Below are 23,835 nucleotides of genomic sequence, written 5' to 3'. Positions count from 1 at the left end.
AGAATTGTAAATTTGAGATTGGCAAAGCTCTAGTGATCTCCAAAATAGTGGAGGGATCAATTAAGAAGAATAAAAAGATCTCATATTTCAAACATTCACAGTTCTCCTATTATTTATCTTATTTATGAGTTTTCAAACTTTCGCCATCCTGTTTCTCTTATTTTTCTGCTTTGCATATGAACTTATGCCCGGTTTATTACCGGGTTTATTATCATTACATCTGATTTAGCTTCTTCACACAAGGCTTTTTCCTCGTGTATAGGCTGCAATGCTGCATGTATTTTAAAGATCAGATAAACGGAAGAAGAAGAATAATACTCGTGCTATATAATAACTGCAAATTATAATCCATTACCTTGTGCCTATGATAATATCAAGAAATTTTCCAATCATGATCCTGAAATTTGGCAAATACCAAAAGTACTAGTACAACGGTTTAACTTCTCTTTTATTACTTATTTGTTTTATTTCGGGGTCAGTTTCTCACTTCCCATTTTATAACTATATCTGGATGCCGTGGTATCTACTCCATATCTACTAAAGTAATTGGAGTGCTCAACGCAGCGGGTCCTGTATACCCATTTAATCAAATCATTCTCTGCTACTCTCGTTCTAGCTATATTAGCTAATATCTTGCTTTTCATTAGAATTAAGCCTCAAAAGTGAAGGACAATTGAAACAAAAAGTCTGGGACTGGGATAAAGGCAGATCGATAAAGCACTTGTTCTCAATCGCATGCACCCATAGGAAGAGAAACGCTCTTTATTTTTGGCACAATACTTACTTTTATGATACAGCATACATGATTAGCTTAGAATATCGCTGTAACATAAGTTTGACCAATCAGCATCGCGTACTTAGCATTCATTCGTATCGACAATCGATACACCCAGCTAGGCGTCCATGGTGACCAAATAAGGCACGTCCGTCGGTGCTGCGCGCTGCTGCTACGTATGTAGGCTAGGCCTACAGCATGTATTGAAACGTAAATAAGTCTGGCGTCGCTTAGCGATATGTACAGTGCAGTGAGCCATAGCGAATAAACAGGTGTACTTTTACTTTACGATGTTGATGTTATTGAATTAAAATGATCATGTAGGATCAAGAACCGGAAACAAACCAACATCACAAAGAACTCAACCACTAAAATAGCATTATGTGTAGCCTGGAAATGGAATATAATGTTACAAATTGAATCGGTGAGTTCGAGAATCGGCATTGATCACTCGCAATCTTCGAGTTCGAGTCATGATCCCAGCTCCACCTCGAGCTCTGGCGTTGATGGTGGTGTTGGTAGCGGTAGCAGCGTTGTCGTTGAATGCACTCGGATTCCACACCAGCGATTTAGCTTTGACAGATATGAACAAGAACTAACTTTTACACCAAAGCTTAATGCAACCAGCTTAAAGCTGGCTCATGAGCGACGGACACAAGTCAAAAGTGGGATGGTACAAAGGGCTCCGGCGCCAACACGGGTGACGAGGCTTCCCGACAGTAACCTTCACCATGCCAGCAGCATGTCTCCAATTCCCAAACTTCCTGGATCAGAATTTACTTTCAAACCTCAGATGAGCACTGCCAGTGCCAAGATAGCTGAGGGACTTGGAACAACATTTATGGCACGTCAAGAGTTACACTTGCAAAAACAACGTCAAAAAGTAAGATCATATTGTAATTGTAGTATTGTACACATAATGAGAATCGCTTCTCTATTCTTTCTTTTAATTGAAATTGTCATTAATGATCGGGCCGGGTCAAGTTATGTCAGGCATATTTTATCATCAATTGCGGGCCATGATCTTGCCTGTGCAATAGTTAACTTTCCCTTTTTTTTTATCTATATTGTTTTTTATACTTATGTTAAAGTCACAAAATGCAATTTTTTAATAACGTAAGGGTCTAGACTCTAGTAGATCTAGATCTAGATTAGACTATCTAAATTTACAAAAAAAATGGGATTTACGGTTTTTAAAGTTTGGGATGCTGTCAATCATTGAGGCAATCAAGTTGGATTCTTGTGACAATTTTAATGATATGTTATAGGTCTACATGTATGTTCCTTGTTATTTTTAGTGTTTGATTCAATGTAGATCTAGGCCTAGACTATTCAATTTTAAGCTGTTTCATGCTAAAGTGTAAATTATGGTTTATTTCATACGATACGTGTAGACCCATTTGGTTAAATTTAACACCATATATGTATACATTTTAGGTACTGTGCAATTCAGCCACTGGCTGCGAAACATGTTTGAATAAAACCTTATTTTAATTTAATTGAATTTAGACTCTATGTATGGCGGTGTGACCAAAGTTCGCGCGTGACCAAAGTTCGCTTTCTCAAAAAATCGGTAAGATTTCGAAAATCTGATATCACCAATGGAAAGAGGGTCTTAAAATTACCCAGAAACGAAATTTTCTTTAGAATTGGTTGCGAAATTGTGAAAATATTGACAAAAGATCGGCAAATTTTGCAGTTATTTGTGTCCGTTCCGAAAAATTATCAACTTACCGATAAGGGTCTGGAAATCTTCATTTTGAGATCAGAAATCCTGAAAATTGTAAGTAAAGAGTGGTACGAACTGATTGTACGATATCTTGCCTTGCAAATTATGATATTACCTTATTTTTGATGGATCACATTTTTTGATAAATCAACTGTAAACCACCGTGCGTGAAGTTAAGTCTCATTGTTTTTATGACTTTTTTAGATGCAGCGCGCGCGCACGATCGGACATCAAATTTTTAGATCGCGATATCTCTGAAATCCTTCGACGGTAAATTTTTCTAGTTGAACCAATCTGTAGTAAAAAACTTTGCCGTCCATTTGGTAATAATTGAAATAAATAAAGTTGTGTAGAATATGAGAAATCATAGATCGAATATCACATTTTGTAATATGTTCTAAAATGTCCACGAACTTTGGTCACCCCTTCATACATTAGTGGAATGTAGGAGAAAAAAAGCACATTCTTGAGGAATATTAGATCTCTGATGATCAATTTTAATTTCCTTCCTTTCATATTAATATTTTTCCTTTTCTTCTATTCTAGCTGGAACAAAGCACGAAATTGCCATTACGAGGACGCCTCTCTCCTGTACCAAATATCGCCAAAACAAGAAGATTAAGCCTTAAAGAAAAAGAAGATCATGTAAGTATTTTTTATTATCAGTTATTATTATTTCATAATGTTTCACATTTATGGTACAAGTCACATAATGACCAAGAAGCTTGATAAATGTGTGTTTACAGGGGCAAAATAAGTCCACCCTAAAGTAACCTAATGATCTGAGGTTTACAAATTTAGTTTACTACTAGCAGAATTAGTTTGTAAACACTTATAGTTTAAACATATAAATAGAGTAGAAATATTTCAAGGTTCAAAGTAGAAATATATCTGGGTTTAATTCCTGCTAAGAATGGGGGGCATGTATTAAAGAGAGATCTGTACAGTCAAACCTGCTTTAGTGACCACCTGTCTACAAAGAGCACCTGCCTATAAAGGCCACATTTTTTGTTTCCCTTGAAAATGGTTTCTCCTTGAAACATGTACCAAAGAAAACTGTACATAAACACCACCTACATGTACCTATAAAGACCACTTTTCTTGTCTCCCTTGGGTGGTCTTTACAGACAGGTTTCACTGTATAGTTATTGCTAACCCCCTGTCTCTTTTTCCAACAAAGAATGAAGAAGCGTCGCAGGTAGCATGGAGGACACCTAGCTCAACTCCCAACCTGATTGACGCTAAAGAGAGTTCACCTGGAGAGACTGCATCTAAGAGACCGACAGGGGGCTCTACTCCATCTCTTCTAGCTCCGGTCAAGCCAGGGCGGGGCGGAACATTAATGCAGACATCTGTCAGTTTCAACAAGCTGCAAGACAGTGAGTCTTACATTTTTATTATAATTCTGTTCTTCTGATACTTGGTTGAACTGCTACAGGAAAAAACTGTATTTTCTGTTATGGAATATAGGAAAAGATATTGATACAGGAATTTCCAATTATTCTGTAATGTCAGTAGATGTTTTTGTGTTGCTTGGATGTTGCTTTCATACAAATACTGCAATAGTACTTCTGTATGTACATGTATTTAAGTACCATAGTCATGTATAATGTAAGAATACCATACATGTATTTCAAATCATATTACAAACAATATGATGGAATGAATTTAAAACCGTTGTTACCATATTATGTGAAGTAGAGGTAGTTCTTTATCAAAGCTGCTTCTACCTCAAGAGTTGGTATTTGTCTTCTTCAAACAGAATCTCCTTTTTCTTTTTTCCCAGGTGCATATGGTCCAAATACAAGTATGTCCCTGAAGAGGCTGAAAGGAAACACCAAACCTAAACATCTCAATCACAAACGTGGAACAACCTACCCTTCGGAAGGTACTAAAACGTCACAGATTAAGCTTACTATGAACATGTTTGTTGTATGAACATGTATAGAGCTTGGTTGATATGCACTTTGACATTTACTTTAAAATAATGCATAAATGTATTTAGTTGATATGTATGATTGTAGTGATTTTGCTTGGGATACAATGTACTGTGTAGGATAGAGAATATAAAGTGCAATCACCTAAAAATGGGATTAAAGGGGTTAAAAACTAGCTGGTTTACCGAATGGGAATTAGAAAGATAATATGTTTATGAAAGAGAGATTTACATGTATGTGTTAGAGAAATTATAAAAGGGAGGAAAAGATTAATATTGCCATATTTTTTTCTTCTTTACAGGTCACTCAAGCCAGCTGGAAGAAGATAGCGAACAAACAAGTCCCCTTTTCCCATGTAATCACACTCGTAGTAAGACCAATGCCTCTCCAGAACTCTCCCCTAGGAGCAAGGCTAGGTACTCAATATCAAAAGCTCCCAACACCGACCGGCTAAGAAATGCTAAGATCATGGCAGAGAAAGCAATGAAGGTAAATGCAGATTGAATAGCTAGGCAAGCATTATTTTGGTATCCATCTGTACTTAAAATGTTCAGTAGATGTACTGTTTGGTACCTTATAAATTATTTTGCAGATTCTTGGATAAGTTGGGTTTGTATTTTTTCTTTCTCAACTAAATTATGGCTTTCAATCATATGATCAGATGTTTTTTTTTTTTTTTTTTTTTAATGTCTTGATTACGATTGATCCAAATCAATCACAAGTCCTCCAATCAATCGCAAGTTTGCAATTGCCCATCTCTTAAGTACATAGTTGCGATTGATATCAACTCTCTGTAAGACGGTGCCCTTATTTTTAAGTCACAATATGGAATGTTTGTTTGCAGATGAATGAATAGGATCATGTTGTATATCTTCATTTATGTTTTTTTCCTGTTTATTTCTGCTAATCATAGATGAAAAAGATCTTCACCATCCAAGGTCCTTACCCAGTGGTCAGGGCCAGTCTGATGCGCAGATCATGGGTGGAAAAAGAATATCGACTCATGAACCCACACAAGTATAAGAAGAAGAATGGAGGCGAGGCTGACGATTCAGAATCTGACGATGATGATGATATGGATGGTAAGCAACTCCTATAATTTTGTAGAACATCATCATTTTTGTGAGCTCTTCACTGAATGGAAGTTTAGCATTGGTTGATTCTCCTTATTCAGCTCTAATTTAGATGATATAGAAGAGATTCACTTAATAGATACAATGTAATGTAACATCATTTTTTAAAGGAAATCCTAGCAAAAGCGTGTTTGCACTTTGAGACACCCTTAGTAAAATTTGTAAAAATTACGTATTCACGCTCTCTTGCCCTAGAGGGACATTGGCTGAACATGAAGAGAGTGAAATTTAACAACTTTGCATCACAAATGGTTGTGTCTTAGCGAGATCAAATGATTATCAGAACACCTGTTTAATAAGATTTTAAAGGTATTTTGTCTCACTGAGATAAAATGAATTTCAAAAGTCCCGCCCCTTGACATTTATAGAAGGTCATAACCCCTTATAACTTTCACTGTTCATAGACTGTGCATTGTGTGTTGTGAACAGGAAGCTGTTATCTCATGTCACTTTGTACACTGAATTGATTGCTCTTCTTAGTATTTGCAGACATCATGTAATATCTCACCGTAGACCATTACATTTTATGCATTCCCAAATACATTATGCTTTATTCCTTCAGATGACAATGCTTGTGATGATGGCAATGATGATTTATTCACTGATCCTAATGGTGCTTGCGGTATCATGGTAAGTACTAATAACAATCTTTATTTAAAACATATAATTTCTATCTATAGTAGAAATATAAAGCATTCATTACAGTTTAATTTGATGGCTAATACCACTCAAGATCCCTATTTGACATCTCCAGACTCTTGTTGGAATGGAAGTCAAATAAACAAGTACTGATACAGTCAAACCTGTTTTAGTGACCACCTGTCAACAAAGACCTCATTTTCTGTTCCCTTGAAAATAGTTTCTCATTGAAACATGTAGGCCTACTAAAGGAACCTGTCTACAAAGACCACTTTTTTTGCATTTCCCTTGGGCGGTCGCTATAGACAGGGTTGACTGTAGTAAGAAGAAAAAAAACAACCCAAATTTCCTTTGAATATAGTTTTGTCCATGCTCTTTATGAACAGGGTGCTCAGCAGATGTTTTGTAAGGAAAGCTTCTGCAACGTTGCAATGTGTAAAATGGCTGACATGGCATAAAATAGTGAACTTGTCCATGGGATCTGCATGTATTCTGAAACTGTAGTGTCAATTAAAAATGAACAATTTCTCGGCCACACAATAACTGTACAATGATCAAGAGTAATGTGGTATAGAAAGAAAACCCTCTCACTGAGCTACACGTACTGCACTTGCTTACCATCTTATCATTTGTTGAATTACTTGTCATTTCTACAGTCAAGAATTGTTCGGAATGCCACCCCATCATTTCTGTGGACAGTGCGTAAGGGAGCTGTAGATTACAAACTATTGAGAAAGGACACAATTGTCAACCATTTCTGCAAGAATGGAACTTTCACAACAAAGGTAAGCAATGAACAGTAAAAATCTGTTTTAAAATGATGTCTTTTTTAATAAGAAATGTAACACCTGAACTCAGTTAAATGAGTTGCAGGTCATTATACAATTGAAAATATAATCAGCTTTTATAATATCAGTATGATGTAAGTTCATTTTGATATTTGACAATTTGTTCTTGATGATGATAATGATACTGATGTCAAATAAGAAGCTTATCAACAGTTGGTCAGTGATTGAATTAATAGGTAACTGACCATGGTAAACCATAATGCATACCTCTCCGTTATGCTACCAGAGCTGCTATTGACAGTCCTCCAACTCTTTAAACTTTTGGAACAAAAACAAGTTACAAAATATATGTCTTGTGCAGTTGTAAAGGTACTCTAGTTACTTTTTTTCTTGCACATGCATATTTTGGCCTCAATTTTCTCATATTTTCTACCTTTTAATGTAACATATCAACAAAATATGAAGGAAAACAAAATGAGTGTTGTTAATTGTTGATATGCCTTCACCATTGCAGGTTGGTCTCTGCCTTAGTCTGAAGAATCTTCCTTGGTTTGAGGAGAGAGAGGCAGAAACATTCTTACCTCGATGCTATAGGATATGTGCAGATGAAGAAAAGGAGGCATTCGTAGGTAAGAATTGGTTTGGAAAAGAGCTCTTCGTTGACTACAAAGAACCTCAGAAAGGAACAAAAAATGACATGCACTGTGCTAAATTGGACTTTAGGACACACTGAGCATACATGAAGTTTATATATACCATATATAGTGTGTATCAATTTTTTCTAAAAACTATTTGGGAAGCTGTTCAATGGATTCTATTTGGATGTTATTTTTTCTTCTGAGTTAAATCACAGCATTTTATGCTAGAGGTGTTGTGGTGTAGTACATGTAGATACTGTCACTGACTGGGGATCACATGGTCCATGGTTCAAATCCCAATGAGGCACTTATGTCCTGTGGCGAGACATTAATCTGCATTTTCCACACTCGACACACGTGAGGTAAATGGGTACCTGGCAGGAATTAATTCCTTGAAATTCCTGATTGCCATAATGGCAGCCATACTGAAGCTAGGGTCATAATTGTGGAGCGCCAGGAGTGTCAAGTCTGACAGACAAGAGCACTTTACAAGAACCCACTATCATTATCATTATCATTTGTCTGTGAATAAATAGCTTTGTGAACAAAGTCTTTAATTTTTTTTTAAATGATTTCTTAAAAAAATTACATATGGTGTAATGGGAAACCTTCATTTTGTATTATTTGGCAGATGACTACAGGGTATCAGCTGCTATCGGTGTGTTGAAATGGATTGTCATGAAACAAGATGGAGACCTAGACATTGACCTGACAGAAGAAGAAGAGAACAAAGAAAGTGACAAAACAGAAGAGAACAAAAATATTACAAGTCCGAGAAATGGTAAGAAATAAGTCTGTCTGATCAAAAAGCTTATATTTTATTTGATTGTATATCAATGCAGCGCAATGCATGAATGCCTCTTATACTTGAGTGCATGTCTCTTATTTATTTCTTGATATTAATTGGGATAATTCAAAGCATGATTATATTTTCCTGTTATAAACTTTTTACATCAATCACATTCATTCATGTCCTTATGTCCTTATGTTTAAAATAAATTTCTTTCCGCTTCAAATTTGTAAAAATATCTTAGCATTTTTCATTGCAAATGTTTAAAAAAGCTTTCACTCAGAAAATATCTTAGAATCCATGAATATTTTCATTCTACATGTAATTGCTAATTTTTCTGTTTTGCAGGCAAAGCTTTGAAAGCCAGAAAGATACCAGTGGTATTAGGAACACCATTTGTAAACATAGCCATCAAGATTGTTGAAGACTTCCTCGCATCTCATGAACATGATGATATAGATGAGGATCTCTCACCTTTATTAACTGATGAGCAGTGGGACAAATTCATTACAGAGTACTATCAGCTGACAAGGTAGATTGATGTTAATTTATTGGCTTAGATTCAAGTTAGCGTTAGTTCCAAAGGCAGTAATTTTCGCTCAAGAAAGATAATGATAGGCAGTGGTAAAGCTATGGGGGTCACAAGAGGACAAATGACCACTCCCTTTGAATGGCGAAAGAAAGAAAGGAGAACGAGAAGGAAAGGGAGAGAGAAAGGAAGAGAGAGAGAGAGATAGAGACAGAGAGACAGAGATATGAGGGAGAGAGATTGGAAGGGATTAAGGGAAAGTAGCTTGCAAATAAGATGATTAAGACCCTTTACCACCGTCTGCAAATCATATTGTGAAAGAAATGATCTACTGAATATCTATTGGCAAGAGCCCAAGAGTTAATCAGGCCCTTTCACAACATCAATCACTTTCTTTTTACATGAAGAAGCTATTTCCTGCTTGTTAGCTCATAGTATATCATTTCTCTCTTGGCATGTTGGATAATATTATTGTTTCATCAAGACATAAGTCGAGTTTCAAGTATATTTGCCTTCTTTTATCTCCCATCCACAGTGAACGAGGGAGCATTGATGATGTCACCATGCACTATGTATACTGTGAGAGCCTGCTGAACAGACTACGATCAATACTACCTCAGCTTGACATGCAAGGCCTTAGAAACATCTGGATTGTAAAACCTGGTGCTAAGTCGAGAGGCAGAGGTGAGCCTTTCAACAATTGAATTCCCCTCTTATGTTGGTTAATTATTTCAAATATTTTAGAAGAAAAAAACAATGCAAGAACAAACAAAAAACACAAATAACACAAAATCAAGGAAAGCTTTAAAGGTACTATGTCCCATTTGCAGGCCCAAAAAATGAAAAGGTTAAATTCCAACGGCATTTGAAAGATAATACTAATTTAGAACTTCCCTAAAAAAAAGGGGGCGTGAAAATGTCTTTAAGTGGGAAAATAATGACTATTAGTTGTCGAATCGACTTAAGAGCTATAGAGCCCGTAAGTAATAGTCTGATTTTCAGACCATTGTACCGAATGGTTGTACCTTTTATGCTGCGCAAAGATTCAATCAGTTTAAATTTGGACATTACAAGAAGTGGGTTATTGAAGAAAAAAAGCCAGTCAGTCACTCAATAGTGTCTGACAGTGAAGTCTAGCAAGTAAACGGGTTTCCTTGCATAATTTGAATATTAGGACACTGCTAACGTTTAAATTTCACAGATTGGACATACATGACATATTCATAAGTCCTGCAAAGTTCTACAGAATTTGATGTTGGCTGCAAAGGGACATAGTATCTTTAAGAGACAAAGTTGTTGATTATATAAATTGTCATATATGTGGTTGTACATTTCACTGTTAGTGATTTTCACCGAAACTATGTGTATTCATAGTTCTTATATTTGTTCATGTAAAACAGTCCCAAATTTCATTTCCATGAGGATTTACATGCACTTCATAATTTACAATTCAGAATAACCCAATTGAAATCAACTTTGACAGCAAGGACTAACAAACCTTTCAATCTCACCAGGTATCATGTGCATGAACAAACTTGATGAGATCCTGAAGCTGGTTGGTAACCCGATGGTCAAGAAAGAAGGGAAATGGATCGTCCAAAAGTATATAGAGCGCCCTCTGTTGATCTACCAGACAAAGTTTGACATCCGTCAGTGGTTCCTGGTCACCGACTGGAACCCTCTGACTATCTGGTGGTATGATGCTTGCTACCTCAGATTCTGCACCCAGCCTTTCTCCCTTGATGACTTGGCCCAGTAAGTCTTGAGCAGAATCTCTCTATATACCACTTAATTAACAAGTGTTTTTAAGTTGGTGGAGAGTTTCCTCCAAGTGCCTTTAAACTATTAGATTCACATGTTTGGAAATTAAATATATTTGTTCATTGTACTCTTACCATTAAATGCAGGTTTGATTTATTGTTTGTATGTCAATTCAAAAGGCAATGTTCACAATGTACTGAACCAAATCTAATGCATACATCTTTCACCTGTTGAACAAATAATTGTATTTCAATAGCCAGAATGCAAATTGCATTTATGTGTTGTTAAGTAGGGAAAGCCATAATGTTTTCCCTACCTAGCAACAATTAATGAATGCAATTTGCATTTTGTACTATTCCTATTTAATAATATATAACAGGTCAATGTAATAAGCTTGTTGCTAGGCAAATGTGTAAGAATTTGAATACATTTTGAAAATGGTGTCTTTAACTTGAGATGCTAAAGTATGTGCATATACTAAACGGTAATCTACATCTTGCAATCCCTAGCAAGATACTACATATGAGGATTTTTGTTAAAGCGCACTGATTCATTTTAAATTTCTTATCCTAAGGGCTAGCTACGGTAAGCTGCTTTGATTGACAAATAGGAAATTTCTTTTCCTTCATCTAATGATTGTGTAGACATATGGTTTATTTTCTTGGTTAAACCATATAAATGTTATGTTCATAACGTTCTGTAGTCTGATTTCATACATATACATAGCAAGTAACTCTATCTCTCTCTCGTTTCTTTGCAGATCTATCCATCTATCCAACCAGTCTATTCAGAAGAACTACGACAATGCCGTAGAGCGTGATGAGAACCTGCCATATGATAATATGTGGGACAGTGACACCTTCCGCAAGTACCTGGATGATCGTGGGTTTGAGGGTCTGTGGGAGAGTGTGATTGTACCAGGCATGAAGAAGGCTATTGTTGATAGTATGCTCTGTGCACAGGATGCCATGGAGGCTAGGAAGGTGAGTTAGAAAAAGCTCAGTATTCCTAACTATGAATAGAAAATCAATTTCTTGATAAGGCCACTACATGTTATATATTAAACCAAACATATGTGAAGGGTTAGATAGGAAAGGAAATACTCAAATGAATAGTTCTGTTAAAATTATGTGGTTATATTATATATCTATATATATAATCTTGATATACAAGAGACCAAAATTACTAAGAATCAGGAAGAGTTGTGTGACTGTTCTAACATCGCCTTTTCTTGGATGTGATTAGAGTCATTTATTGAGCATGATATTTAGAAATTAATGTGAAGAGCCCTTCGATTTTCTATTATTAGAATTAGGAGCATAAAGAGAGATGTGTGTTCAAAATAGTATCTATGGTTTTAACATAGTTCAATTTATTCTACACTGCTGCAGTATAGATTGATATATTTGGTACGAAGTCACTTTGTTATACTTTTATGTGGATTTTGCATTTGTCATAATTTTCATTTTTATATATTATTTCAAAATTCTTCTCAGAATTCCTTTGAGCTGTATGGGGCTGACTTCATGTTGACAGACGATTTTCTGCCATGGATGTTAGAGATCAACGCTAGTCCTGCCATGGGCGCCTCCACTCCAGTCACAGAGGAGATGTGTGCTTCTGTGATAGAGGACACAATGAAGGTTGTTCTGGATCGCAGGCATGATAAGAACTGCGATACTGGTAAATTCCAGGTCCTTTTCAAAGGGGTAAGTGTCTAATGAATAGCCTTAAATTCTTCTGTGCATGCCACCAAATTATTGAAGATCTGTCATGAATAATCTCTCAACAGTTGATTTTTGACTTTCAGTGTTTTGCTTCATATTCAAGTAAGGCATAACAATATCTTACATCTTACGTCAAAGTGATTGTACTGTTTCAGGAAGGAAAGTGTATCATTATACATTCAAATAAATTGTTGAACACTTCATTTCTTGGACAGGATTCGCCACCATTCCAACCTTAGAGGTTGATGGAAACCTCACCCCAAAGAAAAAGTGTATGTATGCTGACAGATATGAATTATTCCTGCTGATTGATGTACAATATTCCTTACAAAAGTCTACAAGAAATATTTAAATGAAGATATTCTTGGTATGATGTAATGCCTCATAGAACATTTTATGAAAAATTAGACACTTGTACTGAATTACTGGATACCACCCAGCAGTCCTCGTAGTTACAGCTGTGCTCTAATGATGTCATACTTTCATTCTTTCTACAGCCGAGTGTTAGTGTTCCACCCTACATTGGGTCGTCCGTCAGCGTGGATGGCGTAGGCGTGCGACGACCAGTCACAATGAATCGGCAGAAGAGCATCAACAACATAATCAGTCCTCGTCCTGAGGCTGAGAGAAAGTCTGATCCCCAGCGCAGCAAGACACCAGGAGGAAAGATGGATAAGACGAGTGCGTTCCAGAAGCTGGGACTGAAGACAGGTGCAACACCAAAGGCTACTACTATGGAGGACATGAAGAAGAAACTAGCAGGTATTGACAAAGTGCATGTGTTTGATAGTACATGTAGTAGTATTAACGGTTGTGTTAGTAGTAGCACTAACAGTTTTCATGGGAAGAAGACAAAGCGACTGAGAGGCAGGAAGATGAAACCCAAGACTGATGACACGATGACCAAGAACGACAGTACGGCCACCAAGACTATCCATTTACCAAGCCTGCAGTACAAGCCATCGGGTGACGGGAGGGAAGAGTTGAAACCAACACAAGTGATGGTCAGATCTGCAGGTGCGGGAGGGGACAGTAAAGCGAATGTTACATCTGAGGTGTCTGACGGCTGTGAGAATAACTGTGATACATTCAGACATTATACAGTGAAGAGTACAGCCCAGCTGCAAGGAAGCTTCCCAAAGAGGGAGCTACCATCATCACGCGTGCGAGCTCCCACGGTAGGAGACTACGAGATCAATCTCCAAAAACCAAAGTTTTCAGACAATGAGGGCGCCCTTGTCAAGCAGGTCAGATCAGGAGTTCTGAAAGTCAAACTGAAGCTGCAGCATACTGGCAAAGCTCTGAGCTTTCACCGAGCTTAGGAGGTGCCTTGACAGAATCAATGGACTCCTGGTGTAGCACAACTATTTGAACTTTGACACTCAACCTTTGATCCTTGCCAGACAGCCATGTTCTGTGTTTATATGTTGCACAGCTTTACAGCAAATCATACAAAACACACATTTAGATACGTATTAGTTGTAAGAAATTGGAATTTTTTGTAAATACTTTGAAAAATCTAGTCAATTTAAACAATAATTAAATGTTTGACAGGATTTCTTCCATATAGAACATCGTAACTGATCAATTCACATCATATTGGAAGCAGTACTAAGTACTGATAAAATTGATGCTGCATTTTTTAAATATTTTTTTTGATGTGTTGTACTACTTTTATTGAAAGTCTCACCATGTGACAATTTTTTTTGTCATCCTTGTTTTTGTATGTTAAGATGTGTATATACTTGTATGTTGTAAAACGGGCCTTATGGAAGACCACTTTTAAACATGAAATGGGCCATCCTAGTTAGGAATAAACAAATGTATAGAGAATGAACAAGATAAATGCATGAATAAATAAATGAAGATACAAATAATTGAATAAAGAAAGAAAAATAGAAATCTAGAAATACTGAACAAAGATAGACAATTCAAATTGTATATAAAAAGTGATTGATTCCAGTTTAGCCTGAAGAGAAATAAGACAATCATTTTCATGGAAAGATCAAAGCTCTGTAGCCCTCAAAGTGAGTGCGTCAGAACAAAGTATATTTTTATAGGAACAATAGCTAGGTTGGACAAATCTAACATAACCAGTTGGGAGATAAAGAAAATAACATGTCCATAGAAAGTCATAAAGTGTGTGAAGATGACATTGTGTGTGGATTGAATAATATTGATTTTTTTTTTATAATGACAATAGAAATTTGAACTTGTCCATTTCCATATTAATTCACTTTTGAAGTATAATTGCAAAACTTCAGATAAAATCTGCGCAAGACATCTAAGAAAGCAATATTATTATATATCAAGGAAATGTTTTGAAGTGCAATATTTTGTATGGTCTATTTTCGTAAGAACTATTTTGTAAAATGTAATATCATGTATATATATATATATGGAAAATCCCAGCATTCACCAAATGGTTGGGATGTTTCTGAATTCATATATGTTTGTATTGTATGTGTTGAACCCTGTATCATTGCCATACCATTATTATACTTGATATTTGTAGAAATCGATGGTATCAATTTTTGTTTATTCAGGTATAAATAACAATGTATTAAAGTATAAACAAGTACACATCTTTCTAAGCCTCTTTTTGGTTGAAGATACAGAAAGATGTTATGTAAGTATGGTGATTTACACACACAATGCACTGATTTCACCTAAGCAGTGCTTGAACATAGAGAAATCATAAAGTTGGTACTTGTTTGAAAATACAGCATCTGTTTAAATGACTTTGAACTGAAAAGTTGCAGTACAAAATCACCCCCTCCCCCCATTTTTTGATAAAGTTTAATTTTTCCACAGACAAATTTACCTCCTTATACATGTTTTTGTTTAAATCATTTATGAATGACTCGTATCCATGTAAAAATCCAAGGTTTGTTTCTTCCACAACAAACTAATCATTTTTCCTTCCTTATTTTTTCACTTGCTTTTGCCATTGTTTGGCTGGGTGATTACATATGATCACATGACTAACGTAGGATCTATGAGTACTGTACAGGTAACCATTGATTTGGTTTTTTGGATTGGTTTGTGTGCAGTTTGGTTTCATACTATTCAGGGGCTCTTCAAGGTTTCTGCACATACATGTATTACATAAACATTATCACATCTGTTTAGAGGCGGAAGGGCATTAACTTTGTCTGGCTCCAGACGAATATTTCATCAACCACAGGGCTACAAGATAACGATGGTACAGTGGACCCCACATAATCCTAAAGCTCTTTTCCTGGCATTTCAATCTAACGATTGGAGTTTAAGAATTTAAAGTGTAACAAGAGAAAAGATTGTAAAGGTTGAAAAATAAAGAAGATTCCTGGAGGATGGAATTAAATGTTTTCCCCATAGACAAGATAATAAAAGGCAGTAACTGATAATTTTGTTATGGCAATCCAAAAAGTTTGAAATCAAGATATAAGGTATTTATCAGGTTTTATAAGTAAAGTTGTGAAATAGATGAATTAACCAACCCGTTGAAAAAGAGGTTCCATCATAATTTATGAAATTTAAAGACAAGGGAATAATTAAAAGCGATATTCTTACATACCAAATTGATTTAATGCTGTTAGTGGGCTCTGAGATTTAAAAACAACTATTGAACAAAATATCACTTGACCAAATTACGCTATAGCTGATATATGCTTTAAAAAGAGAACAAAAAAAAAATCAATAAATGACAATACAAAGAGTTCAGTTTTGGGGCGAGATCTTTTCATGTCTGCCATGCCGTTCACATTGTCTGTGTCTTTGGTAACAGGATCATGTGCACCTTCACAATCACACGTTTGAATATCACTAGTATACTCTCCAATCATTCTTAGCACACACACGGGAGAGTGGGATATTAAAGTATCAGGCTCTTTTCAAATTGCATTGTTAATTATCATTGCCCATATATCCACCTGCACCCACTGGTTACCTGCACAATGTCACACCTGTCCAGTCCTGCAAATCATACTGAATGTAAGACTGCATCAATGAACATCCAAGTCGTTATTTGGCGCTAATCATAACAGTCCTTCATGTATATGCATATTGAATGTTGATGGTAATTCCATATTACAGTGTCTCTGTTTTTTAAATATTATATGTATATGTACATTTAAATGTAAGAGTGTATGATGTATATATCATGTACACATTTATACACAATGCATTTGTTGGTATATCAGTGGAGTGAAGGCATGCACAATTTATATTTTAGTATTGTGAACTGCACTGGGTCTGTGCACTATTGGTTGTGAAAATGTGGAAGGTCTTTTTACTTTTCTTAGACCCACTATTCTTTTCCATTAAACTTTATTCAGAATTCAGTTTATTCCACTTTTTGCATTTCTGCTGAGGTACATATACCAATCAATAATCAATAATCGATAAGATTATATTTCTCTCTAATCGTACCCCAAAGATGGAAGTTTACTCCTCAAATTTGTATTTGAAAAATTATAATTTTAGTGTCAAGCTTTATTAAGGAGTGCAAATTGAATGATTTCTATTCACACTTTTAAGTGATGTAGAATGTATAGGTATTATAGGCAGCATAGATTTGAAATCTGAAGTTTATTATTAGACCTGACATACCACATGCCTATATCAGCATTCATTGTATCTTTAATGATTCACTGATTCTTGATAAATCATAGCTGTTACTGCCACAACTGTAATTGTTTTCTTATAATAGTTTTTATAACGCAGAAAAATATGTTGTTTCTCTTTCATGACACATTAAAAACTATTTGAGGTTATATTTTTAAATTTTGAATGTTCTCTTCGCTATGTAGGAGAACTTAAACGAAGATACCTCATTATTAGTGTAATGAAACACTTTAAGAAATCCTAAGCATGAATACTTATAGATGTATGCCAATTGTATGCTGGATGCATAATTCACATCCTTACCCCCAACATATATACCATTTAATCCCTGTTATACATTCCATTTTATATACGCAGTATGTTATCTTGTTTATCATGTTCAAAGACAGCAACTGAATTTTGATTAAAGAAGAAATATATCTTTAAAGTGATTGATTGTACAGAGAAGCATTCATTTTGTGTCCATTACTCATGATGAATACATGAACATCAGACCAGTTTGTCCATATCACTATTGTTACATGTAACTAATTATTATAACATTCCAACAATTGGCCCAGGTAATAATACATTTAGACCGTTTCAGAAGAGTCAGAGCAGAATCGTTCTGAAACAGAAATATGACATTAATTATTAAATTTAAACTCCATTAAGTCCATTTTGGGTTTCATTTTGTCTGCCCATGAATACAAATGAAGCCCTCCCTTTCTTCCCACCCAATATGATATTTCTTGTGATTTCATGTCTTGTTGTATTGCGTATTTATAATGCACTTTTCATCTTTGTTGCTTGCATGTTCATTTGTGATTGGGATTTCCGGGAAAATTATTTATTTATATTTTGCTTGTTTACTCTTTAATTTGCAGCATATTGTGAAAATGGTATTTTGTTCATGCTGTGCTTGCATCCCAATCTGCATTATTCTTTCTTGAATTAATTAATATGATATAGTCTTGACTAAAGTCTTGACTGTGTTTATTATCTAAGCCTTAACATATATTTCTCTTATGTACACTTGTGTAAAGAAGCACAAAAAGCTCATTATATGCAATTATTACACATTGCTTGAAATAAAGTAGACACACTCACTGGCCTCTCACCAAAGTCACAGTGTGAGAGTGTCTATTTTTTGTCCTGTATTCCAGTTGGTCAAACGCTGCACAAAAATGTATATCAGTGTAATATATCATATCTTTGTCTTAAAAGGAGCTCAAATGCATGCACCACATCCATGACACTTCCATGCAAACCCAGCACCTGCACTGTATATGCATGTAACATCACACAATATTTTCCTTTAACTGAACTAGAGGACTGAACAAGTGGGGGAGGGGGGCAAAGCTTTTCAATATATGTCCATATTGACTATATGAATGGGATTATAAAGGAAAAAGCTACACACAAAAAAAGCAAATAGAGAGACCCCCCCCCCCCCCCAAGAAAAAAAGAATGAAAGAAAAATGACTGTAACAAAGAAATTATGTAATCAAACAATTTGAATAACAAATAAAACTTGTATCAATGTGCTAATTTAATTTTCACTTTTAAACATTTTCAATATATATTATCATTGATAATTGGGGTAAGGAAGCCATCCTAAATGTTTTTCATTTGTGCTTATTTGCCACCATTACTAACTCTGTGCTTGTGTTTTTTGTTGCTCTCTTTCTCCTTCTGCTTTTCTTCTTTCATCTCACCCTCAACATCCATTCCTCATCCTTATCCATCCATCCATCTCAATCATTCCATTCTATGGCTCCCCTCCCTGACCCTGTTGCTATGCTCCTATCCCTCCTGTGCTGATGACCAAACTCATCTGATGTGGACCATCCCTGCATCCTCCATGGTTGCCGTGGTAACAGTATCGCCTTCAAAGCCGCAAGATCTCCCAGCAGCTGGACAACATGAAGCAAGAAATTGCTTGTCTCGCCAGAGTAGTACGTACTGTTCAATCTCTTTCTCATGACCCCGCCAAAGACAATCGACAAGAAATTATAGATTTATTGAAAGCACAGTCACATTTATTTAGAAGGAAACCCCCTTAAGGGATGTCAAACTTCAATGTATTGTTTGTAGAAATTATTTGAAGTGGCATGTTAATTCAGGTCACAATGGGAATTCATTAAAATACATATTTGACTGTATTATTTCTGTGAATTTCTGAGAAGTTGTGCTCTGGTCTTTACATTTTTAAATAATCTTCCATCGATGTTAATGAACATTCTGTATAGGTTATTATTACTTGCCCAAAAATGTCTTGAGTTAATTTATCTCAACATTTAATGAGATTTGTTTATATAGGGACAATACGAGTCATGTTTGTATATACTTGTGTATGCCATGAATATGATCATATTTTTGTGAACTATGTGAGATGATTGAAAGTATACAATAACACAGTGAATTATAAAAAGAACACAATTGATTTGAAAATTTGTTCATGTAAGAACACCCTTTTTCTGTTTAAAAGAGCATAGGTTCATATTGACACACTGTATGCGTTCGCAGTATTCAATTTCATGTATGTTAGATGCACATAAATTCAATCTCAAGTATAGTAAAGAATGATATTTCAAGTCTGTATGGAGGTCTAGTGATCCTGATTATGAAAAACCTAATAACATCAACCAAGTTTATGGTGCCATATTACTCTGACCATTTTGTTGTTGTTGAAATGTTAATAACCAGAAAACTGCAGATGTACTACGTACATTGAATGAAAAGAGTTGATTATTGATGTAGATTTATTATGTACCGATGAAGATATTTCAGGGAATACTCCTTTTTCATTTACATTTTAAAACAAAACGCACTTCCCAAGTTTATTCTATCCTAGCAACAAATTATGCATTGCAAGATGCATTGCAAGTATATAATTAGATGTCGGTGCTATGTTTGCGAGAAAAAAAAAACTTTATTTGAACACATAAATGCCTGTACAATGTGCATCATGAAAGTGCTACTTATGTTATTTAATGTTTTTCACTATCATTGGGAAATGTTGGTGCTCATTTCATTGGATTATAGTTATATGTAATATCATTGTAGTATTTTTATGCTCCATTACTTGTGAAACATAGATTGACAGTTAATTGAATATATCAAGTATTCAATTAACTGTCAATAGATTGACAATTATTTTTTCAATCGATTAGATTCAAACAGATCTTTCTGTTTCATTGACAAAAGAAATCACCCACGTCAAGGCCAAAAAAAAGAGAGATCCTTCACCCTGCACTGGTTTATCATTTTCATTCATTCCTGGGAATGTTGGGTTCTTCTTCTTACTCTATAATTCAAAGACTTAATGAAGTACCAAAATACAGTCTGACCTGCTACATGATAATCTGTTTTTCTCCTAAAGAGGAAATATGTATGTCAAAACATGTGAAGAAAAGCTAAACTTCTCTAGTCCACCTCCTTGAAGGGGCCAAGGCGCACTAGAGCTGTTAATAACATGGATTCCAAGCAATTTCAATGACTGGCTCTTGTGATAAAATACCCCACCAAAATCCAAGCTTGGCCTTTGCTTGCGCAGGCAAATTTGAGCCTAGCAGGGTTTGGATACTGTACATATATACCACCGATTCCTTGAACAATGCCATTTAAACTGCATGTCAGGTGTTGAATTTTCATATAAAGTTAAAATGCTTGTTTCTTTGATAAAATTTGACTTGAAAGATATTCCCATGAGCATAAACTTTACAACGAGCCAACCTGTTTCTACCTCAAGACAAAACATTTAGCAGATAAGTCGGCTCTCAAATTCTTGGCAGGATTTGCTGCCCTTGACATAAAAGGGGTAGATAGGCAGGTTTGGCTGTAGACAATTCGTATTACTTTGAATCCTTGATTTGGAACATGAACTCACCAGTAGTTCTTATTTTGTTTCCCATACTAATTATTCGTTTTGTCATGTATCTCAATGTCTCTTCTCTCATCCATTTCACCTTTTGTTTGTTTACCTTTGTCAAAAAAATGTCTTTCTTCTCTACCATGGTGATGATACACCTTATCTTTATTCTCTGATACTATTTTCAAACTATCATTGTGCCCCCTGTGCTCTCATATGCACTCCATCATGTATTTGTCTTCATTTTTCTCTTTCCATCTCTCCGTCTCTCCTTTTTGTGTGTTCCTGCAAACTTCACTACATCACTAAACACTGCAGGAAGTTCAATAGATGGTGTTTGGAGCAATACTTGCACTCAATGTGGTAACGGGCGTGGTTACATTCTTGACACCTCCCACCAATCACAGGTATGCGACTGCCAGCGGGGTAGTCTGGTGGTCCCTGACGCGCACCTTGATGAACCGCGTCCTTCCTCTCGTCCATCCACGGCCATACTGCGGCTCACCATGGTAACCACACCCAGCCCTCCATCTCAAGGGAGGTCCATCACACCTCGTCGTCTCTCCCATCCCAATCTAGGCGTGGCTTTGGGCGTGGCATCCAACCCGCTGCAAACTACAATGTTTATTAATGACAAGGTTTTTGAACTGTCTTCTAGTCAGAATGACCCATTACCCAAGGCAATTAATTATATCAGTGACTCTGTTGGGCAGTTGGTGACACTGAATGATTCAGCAGATCTCTCGGGTGTAGCTCGACCAGGAAGATTAGGCTTCTCTCAGAGCAGGACTAGACCCAATGTTAACAGGCAAAGGAGAGAGAACCTGGCCTTTATGAAGGCTAATGGAGAGCTACGATCTCCAGGACCAATGCCAACTGTCCTTACAAATGCTAGGAGGTAGCCGATCGTTAGCTTTTTCTTAAAGCTTCCTACTTTCATAAACATTCCTGAAATATCTATCAGAAACAAAGCAATGTTCTCTTTAAAAGACAGTATAAGTTCAAAAGAAATGCTTCCAAATTGAAATAGGTGTCTTGGGAATAGTGATTTTTATGTTATTTAAATATGCAATCAAAGTGGATATTGAAGAATAACGATAGGATCATGTGGGAATCATGTTATGATATCTGTATGATTACTTCTGCCACAGTTCCGATTGAATCTGTTAAAGTGATTGCACAATGGGTTGATACGAGTGAAAGAAAGATCAGTGCTAGAGTTTAAAGGAAATATTAAAGTTGTTCTGAAATTATAATTGTGAATAAGTACATATGTTTAGAATTAATTATCTGGAAGTTAAAATTTGTAGAGACCTGCAGTGTATCTTGTAACAGTTAGAGCACATTCTGGGTAATCCTAGGAAGGGAAAAGAAGAGGGTGAAACTTAGAGTAGAGAAAGGGGTGGGGTGGGATAGAAGAATCAGGATGTGTCAGATTGGATCAAAGCTTCAATCTTTGAGTGTTACATGTACAGTGTTTAAGTTAACTGCAAGTCTGGCCTCTAGAAATAATAAACTTCTTTCTTCTGTTCTATGAAAGCAATTTAAATTAGTCTGAATTATGAAGACTACTCCCTTTTCCTTTGGTAGTGAAAGGAACTGTCTACATGGTCGTCATACAGAATTTATGACACATACATGTATTTGTATTTATAAGTGGGAATTATACTGCTAGGAAAACGGAGGTTACCATTGTATAGTAAAACAAACTATTGTTTATGTAAACTTGTGCTTTTTTTTCCTGGGAAATATTATATAGCAAGCTGTTGATCAGCTTCTGTCATATTCTAGATTTGTAGGAAATGCAGTGAGTTTGCTGATCAAGTCTTTCATTGATATATCAAATGTATTGATTTTCATTCTGTGTATGAAATATATCATGTATAAATCATATTTGATATTGTGTGGTCACAATGTTATTTAGACTAATTTGTTTTTACGTAGAATATTTGCTGCACACTACGCATATGAAGACTCTTGTACTAAGCTTTTCATGAATAATGCTATGCACCTTTACACAATTTGTGTGTACATGTCAGTTGTAGGGATATTAGAATGAAAATCAAATTTTCATCGTGTTAGTGTTTATGAATGAGAGAGTAACCAAAGGCAGCAGCCTTTATACAGAGAATATCATGAAGATCAAATCAAATGACCTTCCTGTGTAACATTATCGGAGTACTTTGATGTGAATGGTAGTGTGCAAACTTCATCCACAAGTGACGATTCTTATCAAAAATTTACCAAAATAGATTTAAAATCAGATCAGATAGGGAAAACGGTATTAAGGTATGACAAGGTAGTGCAATTCATCGATCATTAAGATGGCAGTCATTTGTCTTTTGTATTTTCCATCATACTCACTTTGCTCTCTCACTTCTGGTTAAAGTTCTCACATTATTTGCATGTACATGTACATTGGATTCTACTGTTTGATAATAATTCTGTCAATTTTATCATCAATGTATGTCATGACAACTTTGAAAGAGCATACACTGAACAAATTTCTTGTATCAAAATCAAAGACAATCTTTAGTACCATGTCACAGCCCGATAAGAACTGATAATGTGTGATTTGTGATCAAAGTAATGTTCAGTGGTCCTATAGAGGTTTACAGCTAAATTCTTTCTGAAGATATATTTTTTGTTTACTACTTTTTGTGACTGTAATGTGCAATGATATTGTGCCTGGCTGCAATATACTGTAATTTGTAATGAGTTACCACTGAAGTTTGTACTTTCTTTTATTTTGTAATAAAGCACAGATCAAGTATTGATATAAAAGGAAGTCTTATTTTGATTTATGAATCAAATTATGTTTTCAGATCGAGATCTAGAGGTGCTACAGATTCAAGAAAGGGTAGTGGCAATATTTAAAGCAACAGGTGAACCAAGAAGGAATGGAAGGAGGGATACAGTGCAATGTAA

At 35.6% G+C, this 23,835-nt stretch overlaps 1 protein-coding gene across 4 annotated transcripts; it reads left to right on the top strand.

Moving 5' to 3' along the window:
- The first annotated feature begins 998 nt into the window (after positions 1-998).
- Positions 999-23,695, top strand: LOC578867 (tubulin monoglycylase TTLL3). Of its 4 annotated transcripts, none has more exons than XM_030977495.1 (19): positions 999-1,658; positions 3,051-3,149; positions 3,685-3,883; positions 4,291-4,392; positions 4,743-4,930; positions 5,355-5,523; positions 6,137-6,204; positions 6,870-6,998; positions 7,516-7,630; positions 8,271-8,420; positions 8,778-8,961; positions 9,494-9,642; positions 10,473-10,713; positions 11,480-11,702; positions 12,216-12,428; positions 12,944-13,208; positions 15,440-15,459; positions 18,917-18,991; positions 21,315-23,695. In XM_030977495.1, the coding sequence occupies exons 1-19, from the start codon at positions 1,182-1,184 to the stop codon at positions 21,807-21,809; spliced, it is 3,561 nt and encodes a 1,186-aa protein (XP_030833355.1). In that variant the 5' UTR covers positions 999-1,181; the 3' UTR covers positions 21,810-23,695. The 4 variants fall into 4 exon arrangements, with proteins under 4 accessions (XP_030833355.1, XP_030833350.1, XP_030833360.1 ...); XM_030977500.1 differs by having other exon boundaries at positions 1,001-1,658; positions 21,226-21,352; XM_030977490.1 differs by lacking the exon at positions 15,440-15,459 and having other exon boundaries at positions 21,226-23,695.
- Positions 23,696-23,835: the final 140 nt, after the last annotated feature.

This window comes from Strongylocentrotus purpuratus, unplaced genomic scaffold (assembly GCF_000002235.5).
Source record: "Strongylocentrotus purpuratus isolate Spur 01 unplaced genomic scaffold, Spur_5.0 spur5_contig_805, whole genome shotgun sequence".
Classification (NCBI taxonomy): Eukaryota; Metazoa; Echinodermata; class Echinoidea; order Camarodonta; family Strongylocentrotidae; genus Strongylocentrotus; species Strongylocentrotus purpuratus.
Note: the sequence above shows the minus strand (reverse complement) of the source record. Positions and strands in the feature narration are given on the sequence as shown.